At 46.8% G+C, this 26,038-nt stretch overlaps 1 protein-coding gene across 3 annotated transcripts in view; it reads right to left on the bottom strand.

Moving 5' to 3' along the window:
- The window catches only part of ZBTB7C (zinc finger and BTB domain containing 7C), a 150,687-nt gene that overhangs the window by 80,886 nt on the left and 43,763 nt on the right, over window positions 1-26,038 (bottom strand). For 2 of the 3 annotated variants that reach the window (XM_068177082.1, XM_068177084.1), the window contains exon 3: window positions 10,135-10,231. In XM_068177082.1, the coding sequence (XP_068033183.1) occupies window positions 10,135-10,186 (52 nt within the window). In that variant the 5' untranslated portion in view covers window positions 10,187-10,231. Of the gene's footprint in view, window positions 1-10,134; window positions 10,232-23,439; window positions 23,576-26,038 lie in introns of those variants that run through there. The other variant, XM_068177083.1, reaches the window with a different exon arrangement.

The raw sequence follows: 26,038 nt of genomic DNA, 5'->3' as shown, positions 1-26,038 counted from the left end.
TCTGCAGGGGCACAAAGGATTTTGGCTAAAGCATAACAAAAAGATGCATATTTCAAGTTGCCCTTCTCCAGGAGGCATAAAACTCCACTCAGTGTCTGCAGTCTGTATGCACCCTGTAAACTCTGTCTTAAAATTCTCCCTAGCTCAAAATTACAGGATATATTTGGGGAGAAAAGTAGTTTTTGCAATCAGCTGCTTGCCTTCGTGGCTGACTGAAAGTGCAATCAGACAGATGCTTAAAGATACAGCAAGGGTTAAACCTTGGGAGAGGACAGGCAGGACTTGGGGATGAAGTAGTTGATCAAAGGGTGGCTCAGAAGTTATTTTAAAATAAACCAGAAAGTAGAACTTCCCAGTGGTTGCCACTGTAATTACAATGCAGACAACGGAGCCGTGGTGCTGTTAAGGTTACTGGATTTTCCTAGCAGCTGTGTTTAATTTACTTAAAACATGCAAAGCCATCAGGTCAGATCCCATTAGCAGAATCTCTTCACAGTGCTGCAAGAGCCCGGCCAGCCCAGCACCAGAGAAATGCTGAGGGCAAAACTCAAGTGTAAAATATCCCTGGAGAAGTAAGACACCAACGTGCACTGTCCTCCTTCTTGCCTGCAGCAGAAGCTGTGTGCTCAGTCCTTCCTGCTCATCCAAGGACCTGTACCCTGTCCCTTTACTCCCATCATAAGCCATCCTATTTCCCATCTATCTTCCCCTAAGATCACCAGAAGCAGAAGTCCATGCAAACACCTTGACTGGCTGTGATGGAGAAGGATCTGGGATCAAGCATATAGGGAAGTCCTTCGAGAGTGTTTTTGCTACAACCCAGGTTCTCTGGGTGTCCTACAACTGCACAATGTCTCACCAGGATCCCTCTACTCCCCAAGCATCCCCCTGACTTCCATGCTGCCTTGGAGAGAAGACCCAGGTGTCCTGAGTCATGCTCAGAGTCCATCTTGGAGATGGGAGCTTGGTGGATTTGTGAGTCAGGATCCCCCCCCGCCAGGAGCTTTGTTCACACATATATAATTCAGGACCACACGATTCATCAGGACCTTTTCCAAAACACAACTACGAAAATTACAACGTCCTTGTCGGGAAAAAAAAAATCTTCTAGAGATACTTCTCTGTTTCATTTTTGTTGTTGTTTTTCATTCTTTTAACACAGGCTTCAGCCCTCTCTCCACCGAATGGAACATCAGGGCTTCATCCACTCTTTGTGGCCCCTGCCAGCTCAATTCCCTTTCTAAAATTAGCATCCTGAGAGATGTAATTGCTAGAACAGGAGGTGTTAGGTCACATTTCGGTCCCTGCACATCAGGCTAAGTGCTTCTGCTGCCACCTACAACCACCTCAGAGTCTGAACCTCAAACGTGTCCTGCTCCACTGAGCCCAGAAGAGTGATGCAGCTTTAATGGGTACTGATGCCAAAAAAAAAAGAGAACTGAAGACAAGGATAGATAATATACCACAGGCTCCCATCTGCACATGACCCCCATATATAGTCATTCCTACAGAGAAGGGGCAAATAAAGTAAAATAAAATAATAGAAAATACAAAAAAAGGTATTTCCCACATAAGCTGTGGCTGCCCCATCCCTGGAAGTGTCCAAGGCCAGGCTGGATGGGGTTTGGAGCAACCTGGGATAGTAGACGGTGTCCTACCCATGGCAGGGGGGTGGATTAGAAGATCTTTAAGGTCTCTCCCATTCCAAACTATTCTGTGATTCTATGACTTTAGAATAGAATAGAATAGAATAGAACAAAGAAAAAATAAAAATAAAAATAAATAAATAAAAAATAATCCTAAGTAAAGCACCACAAACAGTAGGAAAAATGTGAAGGAATGGATTTGTTTATGGAAAATCTGGAAACATCTGACCAAGCTGTATGACCCTCACTGCCATCAGAATCCCTCCTGAAATCAGCATCTCCTGCCACTGTTTGCAAGAAACCCCAGCCCAGCCCTGGAGTCCTTGGAGCAGTTTAAGATTATTCTTCCAACATAAAACTCCAACATAAACTCATCCCTCATGTCTTAGAGAGGTGTGAGACTTATTTGCATAATAAATGACAAGGCAGGAATATAGATTTGTGTCAGATCACCCTCCCTTCCCTTTGAAAGAAATCTATTTATTCTGACTGAATCGTCTCTTCTCCAAATAAATGGTGTTTGTAGTCAGTTTAGCTGGCACCATACACATTCTTTTGCATGCCTGTAATGAATTTTCACAGCCAGAGCCCTAATCCAGTCTAGTCATGGAGGGTTTATCACGACCTCTTATTTTATTTCTACCGGTAAATGGGAATTGCTTTCCTTATCGCTATCTAGAAGCACCTGAGTGATTTTTGCTTCATATTTCCTATCCCACTGGAATTCAGGATGCAGCGTTATCTGATGCTGTACAATTGTCACTCATGTTAGCTGCCTTTTCATTTTAATTTGCTGGATTTATTGCTCTTTCCTTTTTTTTTTTCTTTTCCCCAGGAGATTTTACTTCAGATCTGAGTCCTTCCTCGCTCTTTTCCATCCCCCTGGTCAGATTTCTTGGGTGATCCTCAGGAAGGCAGGATCAAGGCTTGTCTTGCCTTCACCTGCCTGATGCCTTTAAACAACCTGGGATAGTGGGAGGTGTCCCTGCCCATGGCAGGGGGTGGAACGAGATAATCTCTGAGGTCCCTTCCAACCCAAACCATCCTGTGACACCTTCCCTTGGCAGAGCACTGAACCCGTGGGCTTGCCCCAGTCCATCCCACTGGGGAAGCATAAAACTATGCAGTGACAAGCAGGAATTATCCCTGACTTTGAGTTCAAACAAATCCATGAGAGCAAGACATGATCCCGATGGCTGCTGGAAGCAGGGAGCAGGTACACAGCTGAGAGCTCCAGAAAACTGGACCTGCTGCAGCTGGAAAGGCATGAGAAGACCTGTAAATCCTGCAGATAACACTGTGATGGATCAGTAGTGGCAAGACATTAACCTTCACTCTTGAGGAGACACCCAAATGATAACACCTGTAGCCATGCCACTCCAGAGTTATCAGTCTTGTCACTCGTGAAGATAAATCTATCTGACCTAAGCCATCATCCTACGCCACTCTGGCTTCCTTGCTCAAAATCCTCGTAGATACCAGCAGGGATCAGGACAATCACACCTAATAATCAATTGAGAGTGTGCAACTATGCTCACATGGAAACCATTTCCTTCAGTATGTTAAAATAATTCCGCAGAGAAAGGGAAAAACACGGTAGGCTTGAAAGCTGGTCTGCAGGGAAAGTGCTACATGTCAGTGACAACTGTGGAAGGACAGAAAACAGCTACCAAAGCCTCAAGGAGCTGTCACACACAGGAAAATGTAAGTTAATTAAAGCCACTTAAACAAATACATCTGGGACAGGGGCATGGGATGTAGGGAGGGAGAGTGAAGTGATATTAAAAGCTCAGACACATGGTGAATCCCAGACAGGAGGCAAGGAAACCTATTTGGCAGAATCCAGATGAGCCCCTTGCCCTGGAGCTGTGCCAAAGGGGGCAGTGAGAGCCCCCTCTGCCCCAGGGCTGTGGCTCACCTTTGGGCACAGCATTGTCCCACAGCCCCATGGTGACGCACAGCCTCAGCAGATCCACCCTTCCTCTGGGAAGCAGCACCCAGGCTCCACTGATGCTCTCCTGGATCAAACAGTGCCAGCTCGGAATTATAAATTCAACATTTCCCTTCCTAACCTCTTCCCTTCTGTCCCTACCACAACATTCAGCTGACATGAGGACCACAGGCAAAGCATCCCTCTGGAGAAATGGAAGGATCCACCTCAAACACGCCACCAGGACCAGCATCAACTCCACCTTCCCTTGCTCCTCCTCTGAGCAGTCTCCTCTGAGCCCCCAGAGTTGATTTTCCTCCTACTATGCTCAGAAGACGATGAGCACAGGTTGCTCACCCCACCCTTGCCTGTATAAAACCACAAAAATAAAGGTTTGGATAGGCTCTGTGTATTTTTTTTATTGCAATCAGCTCCCCGAGAAACTTAAAATGTTGGTTCCTTATATATTCCTTTGGGCATTGACTCAGAAGTGGAAACAGAACACCTACACGAGGTTGGGTCATGATGGAGATGGTGAGCCGGCCTCTTGAGATATTCCTGCATGGGAAGCAGGGCTGGCCAGCCTCAGCACGAGGCCGACAGGAAGGGAAACAGGAAAGCAAATCCATCTGTGCACCATCAAGCCCCTGCTGCAGGATGACAGCATGCAAGACTGCTGTCTGCAAGAGGAAGTCTTGCCCATGGCATCAGCCCGACCCAGTTGGAGTGCACAGAAACACAGATGGAGTGAGGAGGATCCAGGCTTCCAAAGCAGCTTAGCTTCCCACCCCCCCCTTGTCTGCTGGGATGGGGGTGATGCAGCAAACCCAACACCAACCCACATGCTCCTCCAGGAAAGCTGTGAAGTTCCTGGAATCTGGTTGTCTTGGCTAGCAGGGAGCTGAAGGAAGGAGTTAGTGAAGGACCTGGGTCATGCAGGACAAGGTCTGAGATCTCCTTCACCCCTCAGCATATTTTCTAACTCCAAACCAGGCTTATGTACAGATCTTCTATTGCAACCCTGCGTGAGATTAACTCCTTAGAAGTCCCATGGCTCCAGGGAGAGCTCAGAGCCCCTGCCAGGGCCTCAAGGGGCTCCAGGAGAGCTGCAGAGGGACTGGGGACAAGGCATGCAGGGACAGCACACAGGCAGTGGCTGCCACTGCCAGAGGGCAGGCACAGATGGGATATTGGGAACCAGGAATTGCTGGCTGGGAGGGTGGGCAGGCCCTGGCACAGGGTGCCCAGAGCAGCTGTGGCTGCCCCTGCATCCCTGGGAGTGTCCCAGGCCAGGTTGGATGGAGCAACCTGTGATGACGGAAAGTGTTCCTGCCCATGGCAGGGGGTGGGACTGGATGGGCTTTAAGGGCCCTTCAACACAAAGAATTCTGTGATTCTAGGGCTCTGCAGACAGCATTAGAGCCTTGTCTAATGCAGCCCAGGACCACAGCCCCCTCTCTGCCTGCAGCTCACGGCAGGCAGCCAAGGCCCCCCCGCCCATGCCACGAACCCTTTCCCTCCCCAGGGTGACTTCCTTAACACATCCCAGCTGCCTGCCCCCACCCAGCAAGGGCTGACAGATTTGTGCTGTCCCCTTAGGGTGGGGTAGGTACATTTATTTCCTCTTTGGGAAAAAAAAAAGGAAAGAAAAAAGGAAAAATATATGCAATTAACCTTTTCCTCTCCTCGCAACTGGCAAAAAACTTCCCTGCCACAGAAATAGTTTGAGGACTAGGATATCTGTTCCCACAGCTGCACCAATGCTATTCTGGCTTGGCTAAAATTAAAGAGCTGAAGTTGTACGTGGGCCTTCATGAAACTGTCATGGGGACCGCAAGATTAGAGGGCCGGATGCTGACCTGGGAGGCCGAGGTCTATTCTCAGCTGCACCAAGGGATCCTCATGTGTGTCAGAACATGTTTCTCCACCCCTCTTAAATAAGAATCCTGAAATGGTTTGCCTTGAGGGGACCTTAACGCTCAGATCCAACCCCTTGCCAGGGCCAGGGACGCCTTGCACTATCCCAAGTTGCTCCAAGCCCCATCCAACCTGGCCTTGGACACTTCTAGGGATCCAGGGGCAGCCACAGCTGCTCTGGGCACCCTCTGCCAGGGCCTGCCCACCCTCATCATAACGACTTTCTTCATCATATCAAGTCTAAATCTCCCTGCTTTTAATTTAAAACCATCAACCCTTGTCCTCTCACTATAGGCCCTACTAAAAACTCTGTCTACATCTTTCTTCTAAGCCCCCTTTAAGAAAGACCAACATATCTTGCCTCATGACCTCCAGCACCCATCCAAACACTAGCCAGAGATCCAACAGCACTAAAAAACCCAGGAAAGCACAGGATAGCCTCAACACGCCAGCCACCATCTATCCCCTCTCCCACCATGAGCAGTCCTCTGCCAACAACTGTGCTGGCTATTGTTGGTCACATAAAGCCCAGTCCAGTGGCCCTGCTGTCAGCATGCAGCTCATTACTCTGCCAAGGGCTTTGAAATGCTTGGAATATGAAAGGTGCTCCATCAGATCAGATTCAGCTTCGTTTGCTATTACAATGCAGTGCATTTCTTTTGTCTGTGACTTTTGATGATGTGCAATTGTTCCCCTCAGTCAGTATTTCGGAGTCATTAGTTGGAATTAGTAAAGTTCCCGCTGCTGGACTTTTCCAAGGCTCTGTTCTCGGGCTACAAAGAGTCGATGAGGAGTTGTCCCGCTTTCACTGAGCTGGAGGCACAGCGGGGAGCATGCTGGGGGGAGCAGGCAGTCTGCTCAACTCCACTTTTCCCCTGCAGGCATTGGGAAATGCACGTGCAGGAAAGATGCTGTGGGTGGTCACAACAGGGCTGGTGCTTCCCAGCCAGCAGGGAACCTGAGACCCTTTAATTTGGTACCTCTGCTGGGACCAGGGGAAGAGGTACACCTAATTGTGTCCATATTTAGGCAGCACATCCCATAAAGTTTGGGTTTCTATTCCAAAAATCCCCCACTCCAAATCTAAAGGCATTAGCCCTGAAGAAGTCTCCTTTCTCTGGGTGAAGGGATCTCTACTGGACATCTTCCTCAGTGAAAACACCTGGATGTGCCTGACCTTGTCCTCCAACCTCTTGCTCATGTTACACCCTTCCAGCTATACCAGAAGGGCTTTAGTACCAAGACCCTTTTTCCTGAAGGGATTTATATGAGAAGCATCCACTTCTCTGGGCAGCCTGTACCAGGGCCATCACCCTTTTTTTCACAAAAAATTTCTTCCTTCTATCTAGTCTGGATCTCTCCTTCTGCTGTAAAACTATTCCCTTTTGTCCCGACCCTGCATGCCTTGTCCCCAGTCCCTCTGCAGCTCTCCTGGAGCCCCTTGAGGCCCTGGCAGGGGCTCTGAGCTCTCCCTGGAGCCTTCTCTTGTGCAGGATGAGCACCCCAAGCTCTCCTGGTCTGTCCTCTGACCAATTTTGTGTTTGTCTCTGATAGAGAATTCGTTCCTATTCGTGCTTGAGGAGGTCCGACAGATACACAAAGTGATGAAGCTCCATTGTCTGGACCCAAGGGCACAGCTCAAGGTCTGGAGACCACAGCAGCTCCAACTCATGCCCACCCCACCTGTGGATGGAAATTCCGATCTAAATTCCCAATTCTAGCCATCCCACACCACCTTTTCTGGATGCAGTGTGGGTATTTGGCCACTACAACCCTGAAACAAAACTAGGAGCAAACCAAACTTAAGGGGAAACCCTTGTGGAGAAGAGCTCAGCACTGAACCCAGCACCTTTAGCAGCTGGTCACCTTTCACACGGGACTGTACTTCCATCCCCTAAGGATTTCCCTGAAATTCACCCCATAGATCATCCCACCTAACATTCACAACAGCATTTCCACTGGGACACAACCAAATGCAGACAATTCACACCTCTCACCTTACATCTTTTATAGTAACAGGCTACAATAAAGCAGCCTGCCCAGATTCCAGCCTAATCTAAAAACAACTTTATGGCTTCTAATTTTAGCACTAATCTTCCTTTGCTATGGTTGTGTGATTTCTAATTATTTTATCCCCAAGCCCTGCTTTGATGGATAGTTGTACCTTTTCCAATGCCAATGACTTGTAAAGTGCCTTTTAAAAATACGCTGATCATTTCAGGTTCATTTCCAGTTCCTACACAAATAACATTCTCATATATGGCTTCCCTGCAGAAATATTACTATTATTATTATTATTATTATTATTATTATTATTATTGTAATAAAAGCAATACAATTTTAAAAGGAGAGCTTCATTCCTTAGGACGATCCCAATCTGCTCCTGCAAACACTGCCTTTTCTCTTAAAAGCTGATAAAGACCAAAAAAATCTGTTATTGAGATATAGATCTCTTAACAACTCCATGCCTTGGCTTGGCATGGCTCCCAGAACACTTTGCCTTTATCTATCCCTATTTTCAGGCTACAACTCAGGGAAGAGCAATTGGCCCCACCAAAACCTTGGATGGGGAACTTTGCAAGGGGTGATGTGCAGCGGTGGCGGACATTTGCCTTGATGCTCCCCCAGAGCCTTGCCTACCCAAAACTGCTGAATTTAAAGCAGCAAACACCAGTCCTCAGCTGGAGATGTGTTGCAGGGTCTTAAGATGAGCCTCCAGCCCACAGGCTGGTGTTTTCTCACCTTCCACGCTCACCTGAAGCAACCCCTTGACCCTCCTAATTTCTGACCTAAATCAAATCTGAAACCAATTCTTGCAAAAAAATTTACTGGGGAGGGGATGCTGCCTGAGGACTGTTTCAGGATCCTGTGGCATGTCCCAGTAGGACCTGCCACCAGCAGCCAGCACCTGAGCAGGGGACACAGACCCAGGGCTGGTGGACGTTTGTTGGGTTATTTCCTTCCCCAGGATTTATATTGAGCTCCGGTCAACTGGAAAACATCCACTTGACCTGCGGCCTTTTTGTTTTAGTTATTCTCCAAGCTTTGACAGCAGCAGCTTAAACACAAAGCACATGACTTTTGGCACTGAGGTAGCACCCCATTCCCCCAAATTCTGAGTGGATACGGAAAAAACATCCCACTGCAGCCCTGATGGTGAATGTATTCCTTCTTTCTCATTCTTCATTTTCCTCTCTTTCACTTTCTGAGCCTGTTTCACGACCTGTGTATCCTCCCTCCCCACTGGAAACATGAGCTTAGCTCTCCAATGCAATATTAAAGAGAGGAGGACATGGGATGTGGTGTTTGAATTCCCTGCACAAGGCTGCATTACAGAGGGTTTGAAATGGAGATTGTCAAAACAGGAAACAACCCAGTCAATGTCCTCCTGCCTGAGTCCTGAAAATGTCACCACACAGAGCTGCAAGGGATGGAGAAGAGCCCTCTGTTTCTGCATGGACAGAGGATGCTCTGGGAGAGTGGGCAGCAAGACCCTCTGCCCTCATGCCACTCGGATCTGAGAGGTGGGCTTTAGCCTCTGCTGAAATCAGTGTGGAGCTGGTTTTTATTGACTTGGGGAAAAACTCAGCCAATCAGGTTAAAAATTAGAACCCTCTATTGACTGATACATCTATCAGCGTGGAGAATTTTGTATGGAATGTCATCTCACTCAGGAAGTCAGTCCTACAGGAAATCCTTCATCCTTAGTGTTTCAGAGTAATATCCACAGCATCCTGCTTCCTTCTTTACTCCCCTTAAAACCCAACTCTGAGATCCTCACCCCTCCAGCTCATGCTCTGTGTTTGAGCTGGCCTTGCTGGGACAAAAGCACAAATCTTGGGTCTAACCCTGCCCGCACTCCTCAGGCAAAGCACCATCTTCATCTCCATGAAGATGCAGAGCAGGACAATGCCAGGCCCCAGGCTCTTTGATTTCCATCTATTCAATTTGGAGCAAGGATTTAAAGTTCCTCAAGGGCACAATAGTGAGGTCAGGTCTGGAGGAGAGAATGAAGCTACTGTAAACCCAGACAAATAAGATGCTGAGTTTATTTTAAAAAGAAGGCTCCTGCAGCTGTAGGTTTTGAGAAATTCTTAAAAGCCTGATCTGAACAAGCATCCTTGCCAACAAATATTCGTATTTTAAGCCTTTGACTGCTTTTGATGGTAGTGAACATCTTTTTTTTATATTGGCTCTTGTTTTTACAGCTCTCTGAAAGTTAACTTCAGGAGAACTTCCCAAGCATAAGAGCTGGTGACCATTACCAGAATGGTGATACAGCAATTCCAGGATGTCCCACCCCTGAAAATATTCAATTTAAGTTGGATGGGACTGTGAGGAACCTGGTCTTGTTGAATATGTCCCATTACAAGGGGCTTGGATTAGATGGTCTTTAGGGTTCCTTCAACACAAACAATTCTATGATTCACCCTCTGGAAGCAAGGCTGGTATTTTGATTTATGTTTGAGGGATCAGTGGTTTTATTCTAGTGCCAGCCACTGATCTAGAGTGAAAACCTTCAGCAGGAAAAAAAATATCCACTGGTTTATGGGACGAACAACTAGAAATGTCATTTCAGATGGTCTGTATAGCCCAGAACGGCAAATTTCCCCCATCATCCAGGCAAAGAATTAGAATTACCTAGAGCCTGATCCTGAAAGGTGCTGAGTGCAGTCAAGTGGTCTCCACTCATAGAATTCTGTATCTCAGGGGCTCTTAGCAGTGTCAGTCTTGGAGCCTGGGCAAAACAAGATAGGTTGGTGTTAGTCCAGTTATTTGTAAACTAATCTATGCAACCTATAATTTAAAAAAAAATAAACCCAAAACCAGGCCAGACACATTTTCCTGTATGGGGAATTAACTCAAGGGTCATGCAGAGCATGGCTGAGGAGATACTCTCCAACCCACAGGCCTCCTCTGCAGATCAGGATGGACGCCTGCAGCACACAGGAGAGAAACTACACTGGGATGTATCCACAGAGCTTCAATCCACATCCAAGAACACCCACACGACATTCCCCAGGAGCGCTGTGTTACCCAAGCCACCGCACCTGGATATGCCACATTGCCACACCATCCCAGGGCTCACACACCTTCCCGGTAGAAGACAAACCCCAGGGCTGCTTCACCAAGGCTACAGGCAGCAGTAAATCTGGAGGTAAGAGAAGTTAGCCGGGTTTCCAGGGAAGAAGACAAGGAACATTCCCCTCCCCGTGCTCCCCAGCCGCGGGCGGGTACGACCGTGCCAAGGGCAGGGTGAAGGGAGGGAAGGGGATGACGGGGACAGGATGACGGAATCCTCCTCCACGCAGCCCTTTGTTTTGGGAGGTCCCCTGGGATGCTCGGCTCAGGGAGGCCAAGTCCTCCTTCTTCCCCTACAAGGGGAACGGATGAGGGGAGGAAAACAATGCTCTCTCCTCAGCTGCCTAATGGAAGAACAAAAGCACAGCGATCCCTTCCAAAATTGTCTTTTGAGGAACAGACCATCGAGCCTGAAGGCCCAGTATTTCTGCTGTATTTATTTTTGAACTCCAGCCTGGCAGGAGTGCTTTCTGTCCTTCCTCTGGGTCTTGCAGGATCTGCCCAAAGCCACTGGGGTCGTGCAGGGCTTGCACACATCTCAAACCCCACCAGGAATTTAACACCCAGCACCTGGTACAGGTGACAAATCCAAAGGCAAGGCTCCTTCACCAGACCCCATGACAAACACGTCTCGGATATGGGGTAGAAGGGGCAAGGCCAGGTTGGAACAACCCAGTCAGGTGGAAGGTGCCCCTGCCCTTGGGAGAGATTGAATGGTTGAGAGGTGCCTTTCAGCCCAAACCATTCTGTGATTCTATGACAGCCCTGTTCCAGCAGGATGCATTTGGCAGGAAGGGTCTGCCCCATCCTGATCCCACTGAAAACTGGGACCAAACCCCACTTAAGCCAAAACCAGTACAAAAAGCACCTTTGATTGTTGAGCAGAGATGGCTGCTAGGGAGCAGAAGGGGATTTCTGCTGTGCTGATTGCTCATGGAAAGTCCCTGACTGGCCCGCAACCGTGGAAAAAAGGGAAAATAGAACTTTAATACCAAGTTGGTGGCAGGCTGTCTATTTTTCTCTCCTGTGACTAGTTACCATGGATAGATTTCTGAGGTCGACCACACAATTGTTCACTGCACTGCTCCTATTAAACAGAGGATGAGCAAATCCATCCCATTTGTACCGTACTTTAATTTCCAGAAATTCTTTGTTCATTTGTTTGCTTAAATTATTTCTCTCATTTGAAGAAACAATGCAGTCTTACGAAGCGAGGGCCCAAATCTCCCGAGTCACCCTGCTGTGGTTCATTACTTCCTCACTAGTTAACAAGGCCAGTAATTTCCCTAAGGTTTAATAGAAAATCCTCTTTCCAGAATGCAGAGACAGGACATTTTAACAAACTCACTGTATCCCGGTTATGTCGTAGGTGAGGAATATCCTAAATGAGGCACAGGTCCTCCTATGGGTTAGCATAAAAAAGCAGGTAGCCTAAATGGAGCTTTTATCATCCCAAATTACTCCCTCAGCTGGAGAAGGGGACCAGGGGGTCCCAAGTCCCTTGCTCAGAGCATTAGCTGCAGCTCCACTAGCAATGGGCTCCTGAAGCATCCCAGTCCTCATCCCAAAATAAAGACTGGTTGAAGTAGATGATACAGGAGAGGCAGATCCAAGACGGATCTGGGGTGGGTGTAGAGGAAGAGGTGGGCCTACAGCCCATTTCATAAATGATACGGACAGCAGAGCACAAAAAATACCTGCCAATAACCTGCCCATAAACTGCCCTTCCCACTGGTTTTGCCAACCTATTTCTATGTCCAAATCAGTAGGAAAAAAACTAAAAGCTGAAATAAATACAGGGGAAGAGCTTGTGAAAAAAAAAGCAAATACATAAAACATACATAAAAATACATTGGAATCGCAGAATAATTTGGTTTGGAAGGGACCTTTAAACTAAAAAAAAACAAACTGAAGTATTTTATATGTATATATATGTGTGTGTAAAACAGCCCAGTAAATCTCTATTGAGATGCACATGCAGGTGAAAAGCTGGCAGTGCTGCCTTCAGTCATGAGGGTATTTACTCTACAACAGCCTCTGCAGCTCCTTAGTATTATTTATACAAACAGGATCTGTCAAGCAACAACTACAGATGTTTGCAGTGAGTCTTCCTGCTTATCCACTGATAATACGGTGTGCCTGGGACAGCTGAACAAATGCTGCCACGTAAATAATAAATACACGTCTGGGTTAATCAGAAGGAGGTGGTGAGGAATCTGGAGATTCCCACAGACTCCCTGCCGCGGGGAAGGAAACAAGAAAATGCCCTGACCTAAGCAGGGGTGAGTCTGGCATACCCACAGATCACAGGGAGATCACAGGAGCTGTTTGCAGATCACTTACGGAGCATGAATAATTCAGGCAGAAGCGGCTGGGAGTATGAGAACAGATAGATGGGAGCTCACTGCCGCTGCTTTGGCAGGTTTTATTTTATCCAGCAAGCCAAGTAAACCACGAGCCCCAGCAAAAAATCCTCTGCCTAGCTTTGCCAGTGTCGTGGCTTCACCGACAATCTCGTGATCCATGGCAATTTACTGATCCCCAGCTGATGCTGAATGCCATCTCTCTTTCTCCTTGAGGCATTTTTGTGATTATCTCTGGCTGGACAAGTATGGAAAAACAATGCTTGTTTAAAAAAAAAAAAAAAAAAAAAAAAAAAAAGCCCTTAGTACCGATCTGCACTCTACTGCATAATTACACAGCTCACAGAATCACAGAGTCACAGAATGGTGCGGGTTGGAAGGGCCACAGGCAGGGACACCTTCCATTATCCCAGGGTGCTCCAAGCCCCATCCAGCCTGGCCTTGGACACTTCCAGGGATGCAGGGGCAGCCACAGCTACTCTGGGCACCCTGTGCCAGGGCCTGCCCACCCTCCCAGCCAGCAATTCCTGGTTCCCAATATCCCATCTGTGCCTGCCCTCTGGCAGTGGCAGCCACTGCCTGTGTGCTGTCCCTGCATGCCTTGTCCCCAGTCCCTCTGCAGCTCTCCTGGAGCCCCTTGAGGCCCTGGCAGGGGCTCTGAGCTCTCCCTGGAGCCTTCTCTTGTGCAGCTGCACAGCCCCAGCTGTGCCAGGCTGGCTCCAGAGCAGAGGGGCTCCAGCCCTGGCAGCAGCTCCGTGGCCTCCTCTGGGCTGGCTCCAGCAGCTTCACGTTCTTCCTATGCTGGGGACCCCAGAGCTGCATTCAGGCCACGAAACATCCACCAACCAAAAAACAAAAAACAAACAAACAACAACAAAAACACCCCCAAAACAAAACAAGAAAGTAGTCAACTTCCAGTCCTCCTCCCACCCCAAGGAACCTGGGAAAAAAACACAGCACCTAGAAACCAGACCAGCTTGCAGCCTTCAGGCTCCTCTGCCCCTGCAAAAAACTCATGAATCAGTGGAGTTCAGCTCTGAAGGAGAAGGATGGAAACTAGAAAAAAACAAAAAAAGTGGGATGAACAAAAAGAAGGGCTAAGGGATACTCTCTAATCCTTACTCCAAAAGGAAAACATAAGTAGGGTCGCTCCTGTTGGGATATATTAATAGTCCACACTGAACACATTACCAAGAGGACTGGAAGCCAGGAAGCAAATAAAAAAAGAAAAAACATAAAAAGCACACATAAGTAAAGGCAGAAGTGGTAAAGACAGATGGTGGAAGTTGAACACTGCTTTGGTGGAACCTGCAGAAATCCAAAATGCATTCTGCTGAAAGGACACTGCATTTTGCTTCTTGCCAAAGGGAAGAACCTTGTTGTCAAGAATAGAGGGGCAGCTGTCCAACATGAGGTCAGGAATGGGAACCCAGCTCAGTGACCACCAGTGAGCCTGGGGACACCTCAGCCCAGAGAGCCAGAGGGGCCAAGGAGGGATTTGACAGAGAGGACCCTACCTTAGCAGGATTTCTGAATGTCCCCAATGGCAAGACATGCTCCAGTACCAGTGATGTGCTCTGGGACTGGGGAACCCTCTGGGAATTCCTGTACTGCACCTACCTGTGGTGCATGGCCCTGCTTCAATTCACCCCTCTGCACTACTGACAGCACTGGATTCGGCCCCAAAACTGCACACCAAGCTCTTCTCCAGCCCAACTGCTGTGCATGTACACCACGTCACAGTCCCCTCACACAAAAACCTATTTCTTGTTATCACACAAGGTACATCTGATTGATGACTCACAGCAAAAGACATTCACCCAAGATCAAAACATAAAAATCCCAATAAATCTGGTTCTCAGTGTGAACCACATGAGAAGCATCCAGGCAGCCCCAAGTCAGGAGTGAAACTTGGTGCTACCAGCTAACAAATTTACACTTTAAATATTCCTTCAACATAAAAATATTTGCTCTCTCCATGCTTTCTTCCGTTCTTGAACTACTTTAACTTAATATTCTTAATTAAAAACTGAATTTAAACATACTTCAGCACCAGTGCCAGTAGCATGTTTGGCTTAGAAAGCACAGTTTGGAAATGCCAACTCTATGGTGTGTCTACGACACAGGCTCTAGTGCCCACATCAAGAAAACTTCATTTCAGTCTTTAGCATAAATTGACTACATCTGTAAGGAAACCTGTTTCTTGCCTTTATAGACTAAGCACAGGCCACATCTCTGCATTACCCCAGAATAATTACTTGGCCACACACCTCATTGGATCCTCAGGGCTTTGGGTTCTCCACCCTCGTGTTTACATTCCATGCAGAAAAATTAACTAATTAATATACGTCTGACAGATCTTCTTTGAAAGAGATATCATGCCTTCAAAACACAAGATGATGAAAGGAGCAATCGAGTAGATTAGACTGACCAGAAAAGCAAGGATTGTAGCATGACAGTGGAAAGCACAGCTTTTAGTCTTTCTCTTGATATTTATATGGTTTTATTTGCATATCAAACTACATGCCAATTAGCTGTATATAAATCCACGATGAAATTATGCTGTGCAGCTCTCCAAAGTGAAGAAAAGCCAGGGCTGGGCTGAATAATCACCCTTAACTCTGGCCCTCCAGGTGTTCCCACTCCAGCTCACTCCTAATGACCCAGTAACACAACCATACAACGGGAATCTTCTGCAATCACACACATGTATATGCAACATTTCCATACACTGTAAGCTGCTTTGTGTATTTTTTCATTCTCCTCCAGCTAATTACTCCTGGAGAAAAGAAGTCTGCGAGGAGACAGACCTTCTCTCTCCGCACAACTCCCTGACAGGAGGGTGCAGCCATGGTAGGGTTGGGCCCAGCTCCCGGAGAACAAGGGTCAGGATGAGGGAAAGGCCTCAAATTGCACCAGGGCAGGGGTAGAGGGGATATTGGGGAAAATTTCTTAATGAAAAGTGTTGCCCAGCCCTGACACAGGCTGCTCATGGCAGTGGTGGAATCCCCATCCCTGGGGAGGGATTTAAAAGCCGTTTCAAGACATGGGTCAATGGTGACCTTGGCAGAACTGGGGGAATGGTTGGACTCAATGATCTTAGAGACCTTTTCCATTGTAAAGGATTCTGTGATTCCACGATCTGCCTGCTGCCCCTTGTCTCAGACTGCAGGGCAAGTTTTGCCTCTGTCAAGGCTTTGTGTAACCCTGCAGGAAAGTGGTGATCCTGCCTGAAGAGCTGTAGGCAACCCTGGATGGAAACAATACCAGAGATGTATGCTCTTATTTTAAATATCAACTAGAACGTGGGGGTGCAATAGCCTGGTCCTGGAGCACCACTTAGCCAATTGTGCTCTGGAAGGGGTGTGCACTTGTAGTCAAACTGGCTGCCTTAACAAGGTCTTTGTGCTCTGCCAGGTATCTGCAGAAGGCATCATGCAAAGCTGGAGCCTACAGGCCCATCTGCAGTCACAGCTCACACCAGTTCCAGCCAGCACTGCCTGTAAATCAGGCCATCCACCCTGCCCATGCAGGCAAGGAGGGGTCTGGGGAGAAGGGATTCCAGATATCTTCCACTATGCCGGGTTGCTCCAAGCCTCGTCCAACCTAATCTCAGACACTTACAGGGATGGGGCACCCACCACTCCTCTGGGCAACCTGTGCCAGTGCCTCACCATCCCCACAGCAAAAAATTTTTTTGGGCTCAACTGCAGTAGCAAGTTTGACTAATTTAAGTGACAAGGCACATATTCAGACATAAAACATTAATATGGAAACAAATCAAAAGCAGTCTTACTGGGCTCCTGCTTTCAATTCATTACATACATTGAAAAAGGAAAAATTATTATTATTAATAATAATAATAAGAAGAAGAAGAAGAAGAAGAAGAAGAAGGTTTTATCTTTTCAAGAACATATGAAAAGGTATAAATTCCTGACTGACTGCAGCACCTGGGCTGGCTGTGCTGGTAATTGGAACCAGCGTGCTTCGCTTCCCGGGCGTCCCATTCACAAGGGAGAGAAGGAAGCATTCAATTTTTCAATAGGAAATTTCATCGCCGGAAAACAATCCACCTTCCTTGACTCCAAGGAAGAGCCCAAGGGTGAGTTCTCTCCTCGACCACAGAGCTTCAGTTTTACTGCCAGAGCTGAGTGCTCACACCATCCAAAACCCATGAGACTGCCTTCAACACTTCCAGCTCTGTCTTTTTTTTTTTTTTTTTTCTTCTTCTAACACATTTGTTTTCTTTTCCTTTGGGATTGCTCAGAGGTCCAGTTTGCAACTTTTCTTTCCACAACTAAAGGGACTAAAACAAGCCTGGATTTTGTCACGACAGTTTTCCTTAGATCTTTAGCTTTCCAGCCAACTGCAGACCTGGGACTTCATGGAAAGCACCCAGGTGCAGCCATGGGCCATGCTAACATCAAGGGGATATCTGTGGGACATTTGTGAGACAGAGAACACTTTAAGTGGGTTTTTTTAATGAGCCTAGGACCCCCAAGCCATATGGGACTGAGCAAAAATCATGTTACACCAACAGCTTTTCTTTAATGGCATTCTTAAACTAGTTTTTCATTCCTAAGGCTGCTGTCTTAGCACGGAGTGGAACAAGGCTTTGAGGCCACAAAAACCCATCAGACACTCCAGCAGGACTCAAGAAAGCCAAGCAGCAGGCAAAGGGTCTGAGCAGAGTGGTGGCAGATTAAATGTAGCACCAGTCAACATAAATCCAAAGTAAAAAAAAAAAACAAAACAAAAAAAAAAAAAAAAAAAAAAACCAAACCCTTGACAATGGTCCCTGTAAGAATTAAATTTCAGGATAAATAGACTCAGAAGCAACCATCCTGTGCTTCTGCATGCACACCTCAAATTTAAAAATCAAAGTTACTTCTCCTTGCAACACTTACTTGGAAAGTTCTTTTTTTCCTCATTATTTATGTTCCCACCATAATAGCTTGTTTATGCACTTATAGAAAAGCTGAATTATTCGTCTTCTTCACCTGTTTTCTGAGTCATCCCTGACTCCCTCCATCTTGGTACCTTTCACATCCAGGACCAAGAGGGCTGAACGAGAAAAGTATGACAGGTAGTGCATGGAGGAGCTCCTCAAAATCACACCAAGCTCCATCTTCACACCTTTACTCTCCCTAAAATCTCTATGTCTGTGTAGTTCAGGACTGCCAAAGAGGGATCCACAGCACTGACAGGACCCTGCTGTCTCACCTTTCACCTCCTCTTTAGTGGACCTGGTATCAGTGTAAAGACCTTTCACTGGATCCTACCAACACCTAAAAAAGCCAAGAAAATCTGGCAACACTCACCTGTGCTGGACTTTATCCTGGCCTTGACACACAAGGCTTGGTCCCTCCTGTTGGACACAGACTCCGAGTCCTAACCCAGACCTGAACACCAGATCTCACTGTTCTCACTCAGCTCCAAGGATCACTCTAAACCCCAACAAATTCTGGGGCAAATTAAATTCATCTATTTTTGTACGCCAGGATCACTTTTGTTGAGCTGCCACTGAAGCTTTTCTTATAAGTCATTAACCATGATGGGCAAAACACAATTCCATCTCGCTCCTCTCCTGCCTCTTCAAAGGGAAGATGGCAGCACTTGAGCCACTGCCTCACTGATTGTCCTACTGTTCCACAAAGTGGTTCTTCTCCAGCAAATTGAACATTGAGAGTCATCACACAGCCCCAGACAAAGGGCCTAGTGACTGTTTCTGGGATTATTAGAGGGAAGCAGAAAGAAGCCTATTACAGGGTCTTTGTGGCACTTAATGTTGACAGCTGAAAATAATGGATAGGACAAAACAGAGAAAAGATGATTTAAATTAGGCAGCTCCCAGGAAATGGTGCTCACGCAGGCTTCCAAAGGAGAACCTCCATTTTTAAGCACTGCTAACCCCCAGGTGGGTGTGCATTGCCCCTCTGCAGCCCATACACACACAGACACAGCCCTTTCCAGGTGCTCTGCAGAGCTTTTGCTCAGTTTGCCAGTGGCCACTGCACCCTACCCATTAGGAGATGGAAAAGGTGTGTAAAAGAGCAGCATCAGCCACAGCTAATCAATCCTTCAACAGAAACAGCCTTTAATTCCTACCCACTGCCACAAGTTCAGGGACCTGTAAGGAGGGATCTAGACATCCACATTCCAACAATCATTACACAGCTCCTCCAAAATCACCTGGAGGACAGGAGATTCACTCCTGCTCCATGGGTTTGACGCAGATGGGATGACAAAGGCTCTGACAAAGCTTTAGTGCCACCTCATGCCGGTCCCAGCTCCGTGGGACCCATGTGGGGCTCATTTTAAGTAACAGGCATCTGCCACTTATATACATCACCTCCCTCCCTCTCGAGCAGGCAGCAATCAGAGAATCACAGAATCATCTCGGTTGAGAAAGAGCCCTAAGATCATAGAATCCAAGTTGTGCCTGATCCCCACATGGTCACCAGCCCAGAGCACTGAGTGCCATGTCCAGGCCTTCCTTGGATACCTCCAGGGATGGGGACTCCAACATCTCCCTGTGAAGCCCATTCCAATTTTTTAATCACCCTTTGTGTGAAAAAAATTCCTCACATCCAACCTGAATGTTCCCTGGTGCAGCCTATGTCCTCTCCTCCTGTCCCTGTTCCCTGGCAGCAAAGCCCAAACCCCCCCACGCCCCCCCCTCAAGCTGTCCCCTCCTGCCAGGAGTTGTGCAGAGCCACAAGGTCCCCCTGAGCCTCCTTTTCTCCAGGTTGAGCCCCCCAGCTCCTTCAGCCCAAGCCATTCTCAGTTTGGACAGGAAAGCACAAGAGAGTTGGAGAGACATACACGTTGCACATGGTGAATTTGCTGTCTGTCTGGGCTCTATAGATTTGTTTATGCTGTGGCAGCAGTCTGTCTTTCCAGACACAGCACTTGGGTTTTATGACCTGAAACACCACCCAAAGCAGCTCCTGAACATCTGAGGATGCAGCCCAGCCAGCCCTGCACTCACCCTACAGTGGACAGTTTTCAGCCTATTGAAAATGGGTCCCTGTGCAAGGAGCCCTCTGAAAGCACCTTCACAATTATGGGGTTTCACACCTTTCTTGTACCCATGGGTGTAAACCAGGAGATACAAGGCTGCTGTCCTGTTTGGCCACCCACAGCCCTGAGACACCCCAGCAGCAACTGGAGGGTGACAGTGGGACTGATCCTGGCAACAAACACCCCTGGAACCTGAAGGGAGGAGCCTTCAAATGTGCTCCTGGGGGTCCCACACCACCAGCCCTCTGCTGGGATGCTCTGGGGTCTCCCTTCTGCAAAAGCTGCCACTGCAGTGCAAGGGAGAGAGAGGTCTGGCATGGGATAAGGGTTGTGGACATGGCAGGCAGAGCTGGGAGTGTTTCTCTGGATTTGTGCAGCATCTGGATCCTGCAGCAACACCAGCAGGTGGTAGTGGTTGTGACAAAGGTGGAGTAGGAGGAAGGAGAGAAAAGAATGAGAGAAAGGCAGGAGAAGGAGAGGAAGGAGAGGAAAGAAAGTGGGGAAGAAAGAAGGGGAAAGAAGGAAAAGGTGGAGAGGAAGGAAGGGGTGGAGAAGGCAGAAGGCAGAAGATGAGAAGATAAAAAAGGAGAGGAGGAGAAGGAAAGGAAGCACCAAAGGAGAGGAAGCAGAGGAGGACGAGGAGAAGGAGAGGAAGAAGAAGGGGGAGGAAGAGAAGGAAGGAAGTATTCTTTGAATTCATCGTAGAGCAATGCCTGAATCCATCTGACACAGAACGAGGCCACAGCACTGTTTTCCCCCCAGACAGTCAGTAAAGCAGCTCACCTCCTGTCTCCTGCTTGGCACAGATAACCAGCATGGAAAACCCCGGAGAGGAGAAGCACAGACGCGTTACGGCAGAGAGACGCTGCAGAAACACCGACCAGACACTCTCCAACTGCAGTGTGCCAGGCAGCTCAGGAGGGAAAAAGCTACCTGCTCCCATGGACTTGCCAGCCTCTTCCTTTCAATCCCTTTTGTGAAAAAGGTGACTCAGGAAAATTGGAAGGGAAGCCAGGGGTGGTGGGAAAGTGGAACAAGACGACATCTGTTCTCAAGCCTCGCAGCTGGAAAGGGCATAACCTGCCCTTGGCGTGGCTGCAGGGGACACTCTGGTCCAGAGAGGACTTGTAGGAGAGGACAAAGCTGCCTGCTGCGTTTCCTGTGCTGGGATTCACCCAGCAGACACAGACATCCCATCACTGAGCTGCAGCACCAGAGGCTTCACCCTGCTCCCACCCCTGCCCATGAATCCCCATGTAACGTCCCATCTGGAAATATCTGCTTAGGGTATTCACTCCACACTGCCCAAAAAGACCAGACACAGGTCAAGATGTGGGCATGAACCACCTATGAAAGGCATATCAAAAGGTGAATGTGCTTCTGATACTGTAGTTGGGAAATTCTTATTTGGAATCCTTATCTATTTCTTACAGTGTTACATCTATTTTTTGCAGTACCACAGTCCTCACTGTGGATTTGGAGTCATAGTTCAGAGCTGATGTTCATGAAGCTCAGATGGAAAGGTGAGCAAGCCCTCAGTTCAACTTGTGCATCACTGGAAAGAATGAAAAGGAAAGAATAGAGAAAATAAGATAAAAAAATAGGAAGCAAAATAAAGGGAAAATTGAAAAACAGGAGAGAGAGAGAAAGAGACAGAGAGAAGGAGGGGAAGAGGGAAAGAAAGAGGGAGAGAAGGAGAGAAAGAAAGAGAAAGAGATGAAAGAGAAAGAGAGAAAGAAAGAAAGAGAGGAAAGAGAGGAAAGAGAGGAAAGAGAGGAAAGAGGAAAGAGAGGAAAGAGAGGAAGAGAGGAAAGAGAGGAAGAGAGGAAGAGAGAAAGAGAAAGAAAGAGAGAAAGAGAGAAAGAGAGAAAGAGAGAGAGAAGGAAAGAAAAGAAAGAAAAGAAAAGAAAAGAAAAGAAAAGAAAAGAAAAGAAAAGAAAAGAAAAGAAAAGAAAAGAAAAGAAAAGAAAAGAAAAGAAAAGAAAAGAAAAGAAAAGAAAAGAAAAGAAAAGAAAAGAAAAGAAAAGAAAAGAAAAGAAAAGAAAAGAAAGAAAAGAAGAAAAGAAAAGAAAAGAAAAGAAAAGAAAAGAAAAGAAAAGAAAAGAAAAGAAAAGAAAAGAAAAGAAAAGAAAAGAAAAGAAAAGAAAAGAAAAGAAAAGAAAAGAAAAGAAAAGAAAAGAAAAGAAAAGAAAAGAAAAGAAAAGAAAAGAAAGAGAGAGAGAAAGAGAGAAAGAGAGAAAGAAAGAAAGAAAGAAAGAAAGAAAGAAAGAAAGAAAGAAAGAAAGAAAGAAAGAAAGAAAGAAAGAAAGAAAGAAAGAAAGAAAGAAAGAAAGAAAGAAAGAAAGAAAGAAAGAAAGAAAGAAAGAAAGGAAGAAAGAAAGAAAGAAAGAAAGAAAGAAAGAAAGAAAGAAAGAGAGAGAGAAGGGAGGGAAACAAAAAGTGGAAAGGAAAGGGGGAAGAAAAGAGGGAAATGGGAAAAAGAAAATGGGTGAAAGAAAGGGGTGAGAAACAAAGAGGGAAAGAGAAAGGGAGAACAAAAAGTAAACAAAAAAGGGTGAGGTTAAGAAAAGAAAACAAATTAAACAAGAAAGTCAGCAAGCAAGACAGCTTAAAGAATTGATATTTTCCCAACACTAAAAGAACAACCTCGAGTCACTTTTTTAAAAAGTCTGAGCCCTTCCTAATAAGATGCCCAACAGGCTGTGAATTATCCAGCCATAAAACTTCCACTTGCATGTGACATTTGCTGGTAGGAATAAATCAGGGCAAAGAAAAGAGGAGCCGCTTTAGAGTTCAGTGAGTATTATCCTAATTCTAAATGTATTAGTAGTGGTCTGAAAGCAGGACATTGTCATCCAGACAGACGGACAATGTTCATAACCAATGGTAATTTGTAGGACGCATAATTTGCTACTACCAAAATAGCACAGCATGTGGGGTTTTTTGCCCTTTTTAGTCTATAGCTGTGTCGTTTCTTTTGGCTTGTTGAAAGAAATCTGCTCTGCACACGCGGAGCAAGAGCTCAGACCTTCAGCAGCTCATAGAAAACAGGTGGCCAGGCATCAGGGGAAATACAGCCTTTTGGAAAAAGCTAATAAAATAAGCAGATGATTATAGAAAATGGAGATGAAACGGGCTTCTCTTTCAAAAACAGAAAGTCAGAAAAAAATAAGTTTAGACTGAGTAAATGCTGACTGAAAATATACCCTGCCACCACCTCTCTGAGTCTTAACAACAGCAACAGAGTTTTCACCTAAAATTAAAAAAAAAAAAAAAATTAGGAAAAGAATAATCATCCCCTCAGGGCTGACCATCCCCAAGCCACAAAGCTCAGCTTCCCCAGGCTAACCTGACTGCTGGCTTAACACCAAGCAGGCTGGGAACTTGGGAAAGTCAGGTTAAAACAGTAGATTGCTGTCTTAAGACTTCGTCCCTGCTATCCTCATCTCCCCATCGGACAAGAGCGCACAGCACTTACATGAAAGTTGAAATTTGGTCAAGTCCCAATCCTTTAACTTTCCATGGGGAGAATGTTAGAAAGTCCCTCTCCTGCACGCTCCAGGACCACTCGCTTAAACTGCCGGTTATTTCATGGTAGAGATTCACCCAAAAAAAAAAAAAAATAGAAGGGAAAAAAATAAAGCAAAAAACCCACCCCAGAAAAATAAATGCCTGTATCCCTAACAGAGCAGCAGGGTGGAGCCAGCACACCCTTATATTTAGCTGCAGGCAAAGCCTTAAAGTTGTAGTGCATTTATTTTCCATCAAGCACATCCATGTACAAGATAAAAAACTCCCCAAACTCCTGCTATTTGCCCTATTCTGTCTTTCATGGGGCACATTGGGATTGTAATCACTGTTTTATTTTTATTTTCTGAACTCAGGAGCCTTGGGATGGATCAGAGATTTCAACAAGCTCAGCTGAAGTTACCTCAAGCTCAAGTAAGTGCAGTTTCCCACAACCCTGGGAAAATAAATTACCAATTTTTTTTTTTCCTCACAGTGGAAAAAGGTAGTTACCAGGCATAAATCAGACCTCATATTTAGAAAATGCTCCACGGGCAGAGTGGCGGTCTCAAAGGCTGTGAATCCATCCCATCTCTACCTGCCCCAGCAGAGCAAGCCTGGGTGGCAGCCAAGGTCAAAGCCCATCTGCAGAGGGCACAATTTGCCGGGACATCCAACACAAACAGACAAGGGGGAAGAAAGGAAAAAAACGGGATCTGCTCCCAGCCCCTCCCGAGGCCACATCCATCCCGAGCCACCCCAGTGCCTCCCGCTTGGCCCCGCAGCTCCCTTTCATACCCTGCCAGCCCCCCGGGCGCTCCAGCAGATGCCGTGCGTGGAGCTGCAGCCTCCTCTGCCAAAGCTGGGGGACGGCAGAAGGCTCGGCCAGCTCGTAAAAAAAAAAAAAAAAAAAAAAAAAAGAGCAAATGAGCATCTGCACTTTGCCACTCGCACAGCTGCACCGTGACAGCAGGGCCTGGAGATGGGGCTGTCTGCAGGGACGCGGTGGGGGAAAGGGAAATGAGTCCATCAAGCTACTGCAGGAGCTGCAACTGACCTTCCAGGGAGCCTTCCTCGAGCTTCAGGGAATTAACTGAGAGGACTGGATAGGAAATTTCATCTTTCTCAGCATTTTCCTTTAAACCGTCCAGCAAAGCTAAACACAGAGGAGCATCTGAAAACCCTCAAGAGGAGAAATCAATCTTTTGCTTTCCAAGCAAGTGCCTACAGAACTTGTTTGGAGACTCATCTCCTCATTTCTCTTTATTCCATCAGAAGGGTTGTTCCCCCCAGCAATCCTAACCTCTGAGAGGAGGACAACCCACAACTCCCTCCATAAGGATTCAAATGGGAGTTACCAGTGGGTCTACCCTGCCTTGGACTACAACGTGAAAGCATCCACCAAGCCCACGGTCTCCCATGAAATCCTGCCTCCACTTCCAGCAGTGCTCCCTGTCACTGGTCAGCAGTATTGACCCCAAAGTCTGTTTTTACCATGTATCTTAAGAAAATTTGGAAAATATTTCTCCTCAGGCACTCTGTGAGCAGGAACTGCCATCCTTCCCACCCCTCTCACTGGGGGACAGGGAGGTGCCCTGAATAAAGGCTTTGCCTTTATTTTGTGGCTCTACCCCCAACCATATCAATCCCTACATGAGATCAGTAGGTAGGAGTGAAAAGCCATTTTTCCTATACTTCTGACATTTCAAACTGAGAGGCTGTCTGGAATCTTTTCTTCTCTTGCACTCTGTAACAGGAGCTGACATTTATCCAGTGGCAAAGAAGGAGCATCATCATGGACTTAAAGGCATCAGATCAGCCTTTGGAATTCTGCTGCCCAACCCATCCCCAGGAACAAGCTGCCCAGAGAAATGGTTCACATCCCACCCTGGAAACACTCAAAGCCAGGTTGGATGGGCATTTGAGCAACCTGATGTTGTTGAAGATGTCTCTGCCAATGACAGGGGGATTGAAACTAGATGGTCGTGAAGACTTCCTTCAATCCAAAATGTTCCATGACTCTTCTCCAAAGCACTCCAGAACTGTTTGCAGGAGTTCCTTAACAGAAGATCATGGAATGGTTTGGGTTGGAAGGGACCTTAAGGATGATCCAGTCCAACCCCCTGCCATGGGCAGGGACACATTCCACTATCCCAGGTTGCTCCAAGACCCGTCCAATCTAGCCCTGGACACTTCCAGGAAAGGGGCAGCCACAGCTGCTCTGGAAAACCCAGAACAACAAGCTTTTTCACCAGGTTTCACCATGTCACAGTGACAGACAGGACATGGCCTGTGAGACAGCCACACCAGATGTGATTAGAAGTTGGTAATTAACTCATGATGCACACAGCAGAGCAGCTTTTCTCACTGCACAGCCCAGCTCTGGAGGGACACCCTGAGGAAAAAACCTTACTCTGTCAATGTACAGGCATTTGGAGACAACCCAACAGCAGATCTCTTGACTGAAAAGGACATTTTTTGTTTGTTTGTTTTGAACCACTGGTTGCCAGTGCAGGACCTCACACTGGGCATCTGTCCTACCATACAATTTGCATGACAGATGCTCTTTC

This window comes from Anomalospiza imberbis, chromosome Z (genome assembly GCF_031753505.1).
Source record: "Anomalospiza imberbis isolate Cuckoo-Finch-1a 21T00152 chromosome Z, ASM3175350v1, whole genome shotgun sequence".
In the NCBI taxonomy this organism is placed as follows: domain Eukaryota; kingdom Metazoa; phylum Chordata; class Aves; order Passeriformes; family Viduidae; genus Anomalospiza; species Anomalospiza imberbis.
Note: the sequence above shows the minus strand (reverse complement) of the source record. Positions and strands in the feature narration are given on the sequence as shown.